The sequence below is a fragment of the Hydra viridissima genome, unplaced genomic scaffold (assembly GCF_058129835.1).
Source record: "Hydra viridissima isolate aposymbiotic clone 2 unplaced genomic scaffold, HvirCarnegie_v1 scaffold_8, whole genome shotgun sequence".
In the NCBI taxonomy this organism is placed as follows: domain Eukaryota; kingdom Metazoa; phylum Cnidaria; class Hydrozoa; order Anthoathecata; family Hydridae; genus Hydra; species Hydra viridissima.
This window is the reverse complement of record NW_028324307.1, coordinates 3220001-3233465: the sequence shown is the minus strand read 5'-3', so window position 1 is coordinate 3233465 and position 13465 is coordinate 3220001. Positions and strand designations below refer to the sequence as shown.

The 13465-nt window shown below is 31.6% G+C and overlaps 2 protein-coding genes and 1 pseudogene across 3 annotated transcripts in view; 2 read left to right on the top strand and 1 right to left on the bottom strand.

The window, feature by feature from the left end:
- Positions 1–197: 197 nt before the first annotated feature.
- Positions 198–3844, top strand: LOC149884544 (zinc metalloproteinase nas-6-like). Its single transcript, XM_090095311.1, has 12 exons — positions 198–317; positions 522–650; positions 765–882; positions 1307–1413; positions 1780–1851; positions 1944–2171; positions 2252–2401; positions 2511–2669; positions 2749–2862; positions 2972–3085; positions 3453–3566; positions 3704–3844. The coding sequence occupies exons 1-12, from the start codon at positions 242–244 to the stop codon at positions 3811–3813; spliced, it is 1491 nt and encodes a 496-aa protein (XP_089951437.1). The 5' UTR covers positions 198–241; the 3' UTR covers positions 3814–3844.
- A 687-nt stretch (positions 3845–4531) lies between these two features.
- Positions 4532–8310, top strand: LOC149884543 (uncharacterized; annotated as a pseudogene). Its single transcript, XR_016454821.1, has 2 exons — positions 4532–4648; positions 6194–8310. The product of XR_016454821.1 is annotated as an uncharacterized LOC149884543 (transcript).
- A 3937-nt stretch (positions 8311–12247) lies between these two features.
- The window catches only part of LOC149884542 (succinate receptor 1-like), a 1566-nt gene continuing 348 nt past the window's right edge, over positions 12248–13465 (bottom strand). Inside the window, exon 1 of the mRNA XM_090096182.1 lies at positions 12248–13465. This exon is cut by the window's right edge and continues 348 nt beyond it. Coding sequence (XP_089952308.1) covers positions 12519–13465 — 947 coding nt within the window. The 3' untranslated portion in view covers positions 12248–12518.

The window sequence follows — 13465 nt, the reverse complement described above, 5'->3', positions numbered from 1 at the left end:
AAAAAATCCCTTTCAAAATTAATCAAAAAAGTTTTATACATTTACTTGTGATATTTATATACTATTTACTGATGTTTTTCTAATAATATCACGCTTTAATTATTGCGCACGTTTATTGTGAGTTTAGCTTTCAAGAAAATAAATATATTTAATCAACTGTATTTAATTATTCAATTAAACCCTATAAAAGCGTGAATTCTCTCCCTTTTGTAGCAACTTTGTTTTCAAAACAGGCTTCACCATGTTCACACTACCCAGCATCATTTTTATCTGCTGCATAGGTTATACTTCATCAAAATGGGCTAAAGAGATGGAAAGTAACTCTTTTCATTTATAACTTTAATGTATATAATTTTTGATTTTAGATTTATTCTACTCTGTCAATTTATATTTAGAGGATTTATTCATCTCAGCTTTTGTAAAATAAACCACAATTATAAATTTTTATTTATCCGCTGTTTGGTTCTTTTTCTTCAAACATCTACAGTATTTCTAAATATGAAAACGTATTTTTTTTTAAGACAAGGAGCACTTTGAAGGAGATATGCGATTGGATCCCGATCAAAGAAAGGCGATCATGAACGGCTTCGGAAGTATTATCGGAGGGCGTTGGCCAAACAACATTGTTCCATACGATCTTAGCAGATTGAGTAAGATGGTTGTTTCATAAAAGGTTCTAAAAAATTATACTGTCTTCTTAAAATATCGTTTAACATTTTTTAATACCTTTTAATATTGTTTTAAAATGGTTTAACATTATTAAGGTAGATCAAGGCAACCAATGGTACTCCAAGCTTTCGATCAGTACCACAAGCACACATGCATAAAGTTTGTTCAGAGAACTAATCAAATCGAGTACTTAAGCTTTTATCACGGTGATGGGTAAGTACTAATATCTGTTTATTTCAATAAATCAATGCGTTACATGTTGTTATGAGATTAAAGTAAGAAATGTCCTTATGAAATGAAATGTTTTTAAAAATTTTGTTGTATTTAAAAAACACACTAATTAAATTCACTGTATTTACTACATGAACATCCCTTCAACTTACAAAAGCAGTTATTCTAAGAATGGGAAATTGTAAAAAACACACTAATTAAATTCACTGTATTTACTACATGAACATCCCTTCAACTTACAAAAGCAGTTATTCTAAGAATGGGAAATTGTAAAAAACACACTAATTAAATTCACTGTATTTACTACATGAACATCCCTTCAACTTACAAAAGCAGTTATTCTAAGAATGGGAAATTGTAAAAAACTTTATGTTAAATATGCTAAATATGTTAAAACACACTTTAGATGTTCCTCGGATGTTGGGTTTCAGAGATACAGAGTTAACGAAATTTCATTGGCCGACGGCTGCTTTGTACTTGGTATTGTGATGCACGAGATTGGTCATAGTTTAGGTAAGTTACAAACTAATTTTCATCCTCTACATCATCATCGACTCTCCATGGGGTCATTATTTTTATTGATTATTATAATTTAAAGTGATAGTGTATGGAAAATAATACCGCAGATGTTAATAGAAACCATTAAAAAACAAAATGTTCTATTAAATAAAAAAATATGATAAAATATAGTTTTAAAGTAAATTTATAAACATATTTCTTATATCAAAAAAAAAAAAGTTTCTTCAATTCATTCAAACCATCAATTTTATGGAAATGAAATAAAAAACTCTAAAGCCGTAAACTCTAATTTCGTTATGATCGAATTTCACACAAGCAATCAATGATGGATTTTAAATAATAAAAGTTTATCTTTTATAGGATTTTATCATGAGCAAAGTAGACCAGATCGTGACAACTATGTTAGTATAATTTGGAATAACATTCAAACATGTGAGTTATTTATCTATATGAAATACTTTAAGAAAAAAATGGTTTGTTGTAATTTGATTAATCAATGCATTTTTTTTGTCATTCAACTTCAGTCCCAATCAACATGCAGTTCAATTTTAACATACATTCCACAAGCACGATTGATAGCTTGGGAGAGCCTTATGATTACGAGTCCATGATGCACTATGATGAAACTGCGTTTGGAGGAGGTCGAGTGACAATTGTTACAAAAGACAAAAGCAAACAAAAAGTCATTGGTCAAAGAAATGGCTTCAGCAAAGGAGATATTGTTCAACTAAACAAAATGTATCCTTGTCCAGGTAATGTTAAAATCTCTTGTTTTCGTTTTCTATAGTACTACAACTACATAAATCTCCTCTTTTAACTCGATAACATTTAGGCACGCCGACTCCCAAAACCACACCCTCACCCAAATGCAGTGCAGGAAATGATATCCATAAAGACTGTCCACTGTGGGCAAAATCAGGTTATTGCACAGCTGCAACCTTTTGGCAAAGCATGAGCCAGCTCTGCTGCAAGTCATGTGCAAGTAATAAAACTTATCTTTTACATTTGATAAAGTTTCTGAGTTGCTTGTACAATCGAGCCAAGTATAACTGTGGGTTGATGCTTTTGAATTGCTTTTGATTGTTCGCTAGGCTCAACAACTGCTAAGCCGGTCTCCACATCAGCCTTGCCACAATGCACTGCTGGTAATGACTTGGAGAAAGAATGTCCTGAGTGGGCTAAAAAAGGCTTTTGCACGGACTCCACCTATTCTCAAGGAATGATGCGATTGTGTTGCAAGTCGTGTGCTGGTAATTTTTGTTCACTACGTAACAAAGTGAAGCCATTAAAATTCAGTTCAGTCTTTATTTATACAGGTTAATATTTTAGAGGAATGTAAAGATAAGGATGTGAACTGCGCAGAATGGGCAATTACTGGAGAATGCAAGAAAAATCCCGACTGGATGTTAAAAACCTGTCGCAAATCCTGTAAAGTTTGTGCAGGTAGTTCATGTATTTTTAAGATAAATTTACTCGTAACTTTAAATAAATTTAAGTTCTTTTATACGGAACAGTGTTTAAAAACAAATGTTTTTTTATTTATGTTCTACAGATCAGTGCATCGATTATGATACCAATTGCGTAGTTTGGGCTTCATCAGGAGAATGCAAGAGCAATCCCGACTATATGTCGAAATATTGTCGCAAATCTTGCAATGCTTGCCCTGGTATTTTTCTTTACGACAATAACTTTTTTTTAATTGACAAAAACTTAAAATTCGGAAGTTAAAACGTTTCAGGGAAACCATTGATTTACAATTACAACAACACTTAAAATAATTAAAAAGTGAGCCTTAAGATAAGTTAACATAAAATTAAAATTACAAATTAAAACCAAATATGATTGCGCATGACAGTTAACTTACATGCGCGTTGCAATAACTAACATTGTGCATTGCAATAAATAACATTAACAATTTACATTATAATAAATAACATGGCAGAAATCAATCAACTAATATTGCGCATTACAGTTAATGTCATTGTGCATTACATTTTCATTTTGCTTTTCTTTTTTTTTTTTTTTTAATCAAGCTGGGTGTGGAGATAATGACATCAATTGTGCAGCTTGGGCTTCAACTGGTGAATGCACTAAAAACCCAGATTACATGTTAACTGCTTGTCGAAAATCTTGTAAGGCTTGTCCAGGTAAGATGTTAATCAAAATCTCTTTTTCAAATATTTATTTTTTATAATATATTTTTGTGTTTACATTCTTTCAAAGTTTATAAATCTGTTTGGTGTCAAAGTAAACGGTATTTGAGATATTTATTTTTTCGACCCAGGTTGTAGTGACAATGACCCGAAGTGTGAAGCGTGGGCCAAGTTAGGCGAATGCAAGAAAAATCCAGACTACATGTTAACTACATGTCGAAAATCATGTAAAGTTTGTTAATAAATTGTATAAAAGAAGTTGTTAGTTTAAACTGTTGTTTTTTGAAGTTCTTGTGAAATTGGTTATGAAACTACTATCGTTTATGGTTAGTTGTATATTTTTTATAACTTCATGAGGCCATACGTGATGTTTTACAGCCTTTTATATCTTATTATTATGTATATATATTTATATAACATATTTGAAAAAGCATGTAAAACTACACATCAAAAGAGTGCTGCCTATTTAACTATGTTAGTTTAAGATATGTCGCAATGAGAACGCAAAAAGTATGTTCCATATATTGGCACTGAATAATCAGTATCTCTTGAAGTTTTGATAATTAAAATTCAACATTTTAGTTTAATTGTATTTGGATATAATGCTCAAGACCGAGCAGTGAAAGCCTCAGGGCTGAAATAGCATGAGCCTTATGATTAGGAATAGTAGAAGCATTTTCTGACAGATCACAGATGTTTTTCTTAAATTCACTACAAATTCTCAATACTATTAAAGTCAGGGTACTGTGATACCCTGACTGGATAAAAGTTAAACTTCCCCTGAATGCTTTAGCTTCAAAGCAGCAATACCTTTTTAGTATCATCTTGAAAAATTTAGTTTTCTCTCGTAAATAGAACCAAAACCAAATAATGAACATGGTCTAATAAAATACTTAAATAACCTTGGCTTTTATTCTACAATGAAGAGAAACTATTGGGCTGACCAATTTCCATGAAGTAGGCACCCATATCATCACAGATACTCCTCCATGACTTACAGTTGGAAGAAGACAATATGGGTTATACTCATCTTTTAGTTGTCTTCACACGTATACATGGCAGTGGTAAAAAATAAGGTAAAAGACAATTGATCTAAGAAAATGATATTTTATATTGCTCCAATAATCAATTTTGAAACTTATTGTACCGCTCTTGACGCTTTGCAACGAAAGCAAAGGTTTTTTTACTGCAGCTCTCCCGTAAACCCATACGTAAGTAACAAAAAAAAAAAACTTAGCATAAAGACGGACTTGTTATCTATCAAATAAGCAAAATCCATCTTAAAAATCTAGTGTCTACCAAAGCTGTGTGCCGAGCTGCTCACGGCACACAGCTTTAGTAGACACTGGATTTTCATGATGGTCATTGAGTTCTGCGACATATTAGGAGCTGTATCTTGATAATTTCGTTTCACAATGCGTGTTATTGTACAACGGTCTCTTTCTAAAAGCTTTGTCTTTCTTCCGGAGTTTAGCTTAGAAGATGCTTACTCTAGAGACAGTGCTTCTTGAAATCATAACAATTTTGTCTTTGCTGTAGTAATGTAACACCGATAAAAAATAAGTCTAACCAAAAGTAAAAATAATGAATTAAGTTTTTAGCTTTCTAATAATTTAAAAATTGATAAGACTGAAAAAACTAAAAGGCCTTGATTTTGTCGCTATCACACACACACACACACACACACACACACACACACACACACACACACACACACACACACACACACACACACACACACACACACACACACACACACACACACACAGCGCCTGCCATTCGAGCACCAACATTTTGTCCTCATTTGAAATCTAACAACTCCGTCTAAATGCTAAATTTTTTTTTTTATTTTTTACGTATGATATCTGAAAATAAACGAATATTTTAGAACAACATGATAACTGATTTAGATACAGGAATAACTGATTAATAGGCCACAAAATATTTTTAATTGCAAAGATTTTATAGACACTTGAAAACTTTGCATTTTTAAAGCTAACATTCCTATTATTTTGTCCAACCCCTGCATTTAAATTGCATGACTTCAAAGAATAATTCGAAGCATGCAAAAGAAATTGTTGCTTGATGAAAGTGAAAGTATTCAAGTAAATATGTGCGTTGTTGTTGCGATCTGCAAACAACACCCCTAGAGTTTGTTCAGTTCAGCTGTTGTTTTAGATTTATGTTTTGGCAAGTATTCAACCAAGCTTTATTTGGGTTTGTTTTTATTTTTAGTGCAAAAAATTGTCTGAAGACGTAAATTTTCAAACAGAGTACGCTATTTAATTCTTAAACTATGTTTATTTACACTAATAAATTATGATCAAATTGTAATAATAAATTTCGTTCGTAACCCTCATAATGAAATGCTGACTTATGAAATGTGATATTGGTACATGAAAGATAAACCGTGTCAACTATTTTAATTTCTTTAAGTTTTTAAAAAGAGTTTTCCAAACGTTTTTTTAAAACGCTCCATTTGATGAAAAGTCTGTAAGAGTGACAATATCATTTAAAAAACGTATTTAAAACTTATATATTATTTTTAAATCTTTTGCACATTTTTAACAAAGTAATAATATTAGTTTTTAAAATTTTAATATTAGTTTTTAAAATTTTAGATATGGCTATGACAATAAATAGAAAGAACTTAGAAGCAAGTCACAATCAAAATCTTCTGATTGGAGTTGTGTTGGATGTTTCAGGATCTATGCAAGAGAATTACGAAGGAAAGGAGCATGATTTTACTGACAATAATTGGATTAAGTCCATGTTCAACACAATCGACGATTTAATAATAGAGGACATGGATGATAATCACCTCGGCTTTGTGATTGGGGTAGGTTCAATTAATAATAAAACATTTGACTTGTTAAATACAATAAAACCCATTCAGCCTAATCAGAACCTGATGCGTAAAAACAAAGAAGACATTATTAAATCAATTATGAACATTTTAAAGGTAAACGGTGCCCCGTTTATTTCTGATTGGGCTAGTGTAAACACAGTTAGTAAGGTAATTGACTTTCATTTGGCAGCGATGTTTCTCACTCAACTGGAATCGGATAGCAACTTTGTTAAAAATGTGGTTGGTATTCTGCCAGCTTTCTGCAGAGACGGATTACTGGCTAATAAAGTATCAAAAACTTTGAGGGAGTTTGACATAAAACCTGCCTCTGAAAGTCATGTTTTAGAAGTTGTGAGCAAAGTCAAAGAAATGTTAATTTTACCTGTTGAATTTCATACAGTTGTTAATTTAAAAGAAGCTAGAAATATTTTAAACGGAAAAATAGATTTAAAAAAAGAAAAACTTTAGACGAAGAACGTCTTGATATGTTGAAAAAAACTGCAAAGCCATTTATTTATGGAAGCACTCCACTAATTCGAGCTCTTTTAGAAGCAGCTGCTCTAATGTCACTTGATCAATATAAAAACTATAGAAAGTTATTATTTGTTCTTTCGGATGGTTTGCCAACGGACGGAAATATAAATGATGCTCCATTGGAGAAGTTGCGTCGGTTAGATGTTCATGTTGTGTGTTGTTTGATAACTCGAAACTCCTTAACTGATCCACTTCACTTATATAGCGAGGAAAGTTTTATGTGGGGAAAGGATGCTAAGCTCATGTTTAGACTCAGCTCGATTTTTGCTACTGAAGATTTGCCTCGATCAATATTTGTGAAACACAACTGGAAAATTGATACCGAGAATAATCAAACAAAATTGTTCATCCAAGTAAACAACTGCAAACTTATGAAAGATGTATGCCAGTTTGCCAAGGACGTTATCTGTAGTCAGGAAGCTTTAAGTGATGTTCTTGCTTCTGTCTCCTTAGATCAATATATTAACAAAGAGAATAAATCAATTGAACCACAAAAGCAGGTTGGGCCAGTGTGCTATGCTTATGCCGTTGGTGCAGTAATACATTTAGCTACATTACGTATAATCAGTAGGGAAAACGGATATCCTGATTTTCCCACGATAACGAAAGAAATCAGTGAAAGTTTTTTTCTCAAACCAGCAAAAACAGCTGAGGTATTAAAGCATCATTGTCCTAAACATCGTCTTCGTTATCAAGAGGTAAGTTTAAAAGAAGCAAAGAAAGCTATCATTGCAAAACGACCTGTCGTGGCTACATTTGCATTGTTAAATGCTGAACAAGAAAACGGTTATTACCCGGATTGCGAATGGCGCAGATTTTATCAGTTCTTTGAAAAAATTTCAAATAAATCAAAAGCGCTGACAAAAAATGATCTTGAGTTTAAAAATAGTTTGTCAGCTCTAAAATATATAGGTCATGCTGTTGTCTTGACCAGCTTTAATTGTGACTCTTTGCAGTTCATGAACTCATGGGGTTCAGAGTGGGGAGACCACGGCTTTTTTAGAGTGGCATATGATGCAATCAACTTTAAGTTTTTTGATGTGTATTGGTATTTATCAGATCTTACCAAAAATGAACGAAGTGCTTATAAGAAGAGCGGAAGAGAGCAAGCGAGCCAACTAATAAGCCGGCTAAAAGGTTTGCAAAAACAAAAGTATGAGTGTCCCGTTTGTTTGGAGAAGTCATATGTTATTTGTTTTTCTGGTAAACTGCACTGTGTGAAGTGTCCAAAATGTAAAGAGACTTTTGCTGCAAGCGACAAGGGTAATATCTTAGCCCTAAATATATACTTGACTTCATTGATATAACTTACCTGTATTCTTTTGAGCATCAAGTACTTCTAAAAATTTTTGCAAATAGCTTACTTTATTTAATTAATCTCTACTTTTTAAAAAACCCATCAGACTTAGTTTTGATATAATTTGATCAGTTAGTAGATAACAAAGTCGTGTTTTTTTCTACAAAACTGGTTAAAATACATATGCTTTTTTCTTCAAAAACTCATGAAAATTTTTTTAAAGTTTGATTTTTTCTGCAGAAATTTCCATTTCCATTAGCATGTCGTTAAATAAAATTGTTATAAATTTTTTATTGTGATAAAGTCACAATCAATTCTTAGTCTTTAAAATTCTAGTTAAGCTTAAAGGTCAAAATGTTTACCTTCAGAGCATTTGAAAAAATTGCCATGAGAATTAACTTTTGATAGATTTCAAACTTAAATGCTTTTACAGGTACTTGATTCTAAAATAACAAACTTAGCATAAACGGTTATTAAACCTGTATTAAGAATCATTATGATAAAATTACCAATATAATATCAGCATCATATCAGCTTATCATCGACTTATTAACATCAATACACTATCAACATAGCATCAATATCTACATACTAATTAAAATTTCAATATTATATCAATTTAATATCAACATAATATTATTAAAACATAAAGCATAGAGATTCAAAGTGAAATGCTTTGTCTTGATCACACGTTTCATCCAATTGTTACAAAAAGTTCTAATATCACAAAATTTGTGAAAGATACTCAAACAAATTGCTCCTTATTGGCTGCCAATGTTCATAAAAGCACTCGCTCTGAAAGCTTTATCAACGAGATGCGATTTTCTAGAATTGGACTACAGAAAAAACGTTTTGCCATGTAAAAGCAAATGGAATAGCTAATTCAACTTTAAGAAGTCAATACTTTAAGAGCTGCACTTGAAATTATAGAAGCAAATGATTCGAATGTTAGCAAGCTTGTTAAAGTTCTGTTGCGTTTACAGTGTCTGAAACCTCTATTTCGAATTTGGAGCAATTTGATCTGTCTCCTGAATGTTTATCAGTTTTTGACGTACTTTTAATGAATTAATTAGAACTTAAACCCAAGGTCAGGAACAATAATCTCCTTAGAACTACAATTATTGTAGTTCTATGGAGATTATTGGGGTGATGCGATTTCGAACTCGAACTAAAATGTAAATACTGAAAGCAACGCACTTTTTTGTTGAACGCTATCATTTTCTTAAGATAAACATCTTCTCCCGTTTTTAATTTGACTGTCTCAAGAACGCTATTTGGTAAAAAGTACCCAGGCTTGTGCGACGTAGTTCCTTTGCAGCTCTTTTGCAGCTCATCTTTTGTTCATTGATTTAAGTTCTCAATTAACGCAACGCCTTTCTCGGCACATTCAATAACACATGTTAAATGTTGGACAGCTGCATTAGTAATGGCGAATGACTGATTTTCTGGCCAGATCTAAACAGGAACTTTAAATCCATCGTTAATGTCAAGTATCTTAAACAATTTTCTTGGTATTTGAAGGTCAGAAATCGTGCTGAGTTATTCTGTAAGTAAATGAGATCTGCACTCTGTTTTCAAAGTTTTTACCAGCCCAGTTTTTCTTCTATCCAAGAATATCTTTTTCTTCTCTTTCTGTCTTTTAATTTGTTAAATCTTAACTGCCATCAAAGAAGAGTCATTGATACTATCTTTTAGTAAAAGCCTTTGGGAAAACCCTTGCAACTCATTCATAATCTTGGTTTTTTCACGTTTTATCTTAGTTATTTATCTTATTGTAATCAACTACGATGTCAAGATTTTTTTTAAAGGCTAGTATCTTTTGTAGAAGTTAAATCCAAACTTTCTGGTGTCGCTTGGCATTCTTTTGGAAAGAGTGTGAATAACTTTATACATTATGATTGTTAAAATTAAAGAAATATGACCAACCCTATTATATGAATCTTAAAGACGTAAATTAAAATGTTAAAAATTGATTAGATACACCTGTGGAACAAAAAAAAAAAAAATAAAGTTCGTCTCTTTGTCTAAATGGGAAAATGAACAAGTTAAAAACCTGTCAATGTAACTTGCTGGATCAGACAACTCTACCTAAAATCCCTTGTAGAGCTGAATCAATCCAAGTTGTCCAATCTTAAAAATAAATAAAATTGAGGAGGAGAAAGCTGAGAACTACAAGAAAAAGTTTTTGTGATGATGACCTGTGTAGAAAGTTTTCAGGTCCTTAGTTTTTAATTTATTTTGTTTTTTTGTTTGGTAAATAAAAAAATTGTTCAACTTTGACTATAGATATCTCTTAACTAATTGAGAACTACGCCTGATATTTTCAAAGATTTCTTACAGGGTAACTGTGAAGGGGACCAAAATAAAGTTTTTACAGTTTGCTGTTCCTGAGATAATGACAGCATTTTGCAATAAAGTTAAAAAACAAAGTTAAAAAACAAAAAACAAAAAAGTAAAAAACCATTATTGAAAATACCGCCATTTTGATTCTACCGATGTTATGAAAGTAATAATGGAGAAATTAACCTTTTTGCTAAATTTAACTTTTTTGCTAAATTTAACCTTTTTGCTAAATTTTAGACTCAAAGTCTGATTAGTTAAGAAAGAATCACCTTTAAAAGTGCAGTCAAAAGAGCATATTTTATGCTGACTCAGCATTTTTTAAACAATTAGTTCTTAAATTGTTTACGCTGAATGTTTTTTTTATTTCACAGTTTTTAACAAAAATAAAAACAGTTTTAGTATTTACAGACTATTACCACCTTAATGTGCGGACTTGCCTGGCTACCTAATTTAAAGTTCTTTTTTAAAATATGTAATTAAAAATCTTATGCACTAACAACTGGATTTTAAATCAGGACATCGGTATAGAAATACTACAAACTTACGGGAGTACTAACTTTACGGGAGTTTCTTTGTTCCAAAGAAAATACACTGAAGCTTATTGATTCTGTACACGAAACTTCTCCAAGTTGATCCTAAGCAAGAGATGCATTAATGGAGCTGTTAAAAAAAAGAAGCTATCTCTTGCATTAATTGAGCAAAGCGGTCAAAAGATAAAACAAATTGCTTTCAACTGTTTTTTTAGTGCGTTTTTAGTTTAGAGCTGACAAGCTAAGGACACCAAGATCACCATGACTACAAGAACGCCCTTTTTCTGATTTCAAAAAGTGTCAAATCTGTATTCCAGACCAAAGCATTGGGTTTAGAACCTTTTTTCTTGGTTAGAAAAACAAACATACAGGACATTGGGATTTGGGGTATAGGGGGGAGGGGCCTGATTTTTGTTATAAACTAGAACCCAGAAGAAGGTGTATTAATTTTTGCATAGCCAATCTTTCATTGCGCTGAAGTTAATATAATTAAAAAATAATGTTAAAAGAGTAAAAAAAAAATTACATGGTTCTTTTTATGACTTGCAAAACTTGAAAGTTAAATGATTGAAAAACTTTAAATTTAAATGTTTATTTTTATGTTTTTTGTTTATTGTCTCTGTGTATCACAAGATTTATTTCCAGAAAGTGATGGTGTTTTTGAGGAAGTCAGTAATGTTGATAAAGTAAAATCTAAGACCAAAACCCTACAAATGAATAAAGTTCTGAAGTCTCCAGACCAATAGCAATGATTTTTCTGAATGTTAAACCAAATTAAACTAAAGCTAAAGAACAGCTAAAGATAGTTCATATCAAAATATTCATCCCATATTTGCGAATATGATAAACGTGCTCAGAACTTTTTTCTAATCAGTAAAAATAAAAAAAAATGCCACTGATTCGTCCGTTCCTTACCTTATAACTTCAAAAATTAACAATCAGGTTTTTTAAGTCAATTTAATAGGCAGTCTTATCTCATGCCAAATATTTTCCTGAACAAAGTATATTTTGATATTCAAAAGTCTTTGTTCGACAAATGGCTCCTGGGACCAAATGGAACATTAGGGTTCAACGAAAATTTTTAAGAAAAATTATACAATAATATATTTGATTGATATTTACGTGTTCTTTCAGCTTACAACTTTTAAAACATTCATTATTTTTAAACAAATTGATTTTAATTTTGTTTTTGCGAAGGTTTTTTTAAATTTTTTCAACCAAAGAAGTAGTAAAAGCAATCAGCGTTGTGCATGATAAATCAAGAGATCTAGAAACAAATAGTTCTGCTAATTACAATTACCCATGCGCACTTCTTTCTCTTATGTTATGCTATTTCTGTAGAATTCCAATAAAACTATTCTGTGCCTCTGTTTTGCATCTTGTCCACATGTCTACTACATGCTACTTGATGAAGTCACCTTTTCTACAGATGTGAGTCTTTTAAGATAACGGAGAGAATGCTTAACTTGCGATCTAAACTTAATATCTACGATGGAATAGATAACAGGATTTATTGCTGCATGAAATCCGTATGGTATTTCGGAAACCAATTTAAAAATAGAAATGTCTTTTGTAATTTTGACGTTATTTAGTCCATTAATGCTATACACAATCCAGGCAATCCGGTTTGGAAGAACCAAAACGGCAAAACAAACCAAAATTGGAACTATTATGAAAAGTGTTTTTTTGTTTTTCTTCAAGCGACGCTTTTGCTGCTCGTTATTTAAAACATGCGTTTTTAAGTAAGTTTTCTTGAGTGATAAAAATAAATTGCCGTACATAAAAGTAAGTACTACTACTGGTAAAATGTAATAAAATATCAGTAAGCATAAAGAATAAATAGCAGATTTTTTATTGCTCCATTCTGCAATGCATGTAGCAGATTGTCCAACTTGTAGAATTACTAATGGAGGAACTACGGACAGAAGGCCTGCAGCTACGTTAATAGCAACAACCATCCTAAATCTGTTTTTATCAAGTATCGAGCTCATTAAATATACAATGCCAAAATACCTATCAATCGCAATGATAACTATGAATCCCACAGCTATATTAGCGCTTGCAGCTAATCCGGCAGTGAGAAGTTTACACATAACTAAACCGTAAACCCAACTACAAGTCCATGCGTTTGGAACAAACATAATTAGCTGAATAATTGCGAACAAGAAGTCTGAAACGGCTAAAATTGAAATTAAACGACGGAACCTAGAAAGTTCTCTCCAACAGATAAATGAAAAACCAATAATAAATCCGTTTCCAATCAATCCGATAGTACCTGATATCATATTGCCAACACCAATTGCCATGTTTGATCTTGTATTACAAGTGTATATTGTACTCA

Bases quoted from the DNA above. Each gene is read 5' to 3' on its own strand.
- LOC149884544 (XM_090095311.1), top strand. From the start codon at position 242: ATGTTCACACTACCCAGCATCATTTTTATCTGCTGCATAGGTTATACT. The intron at 318-521 runs GTAACTCTTTTC...TTTTTTTTTAAG, and splicing joins ATGGGCTAAAGAGATGGAAA to ACAAGGAGCACTTTGAAGGA. The intron at 883-1,306 runs GTAAGTACTAAT...AACACACTTTAG, and splicing joins AGCTTTTATCACGGTGATGG to ATGTTCCTCGGATGTTGGGT.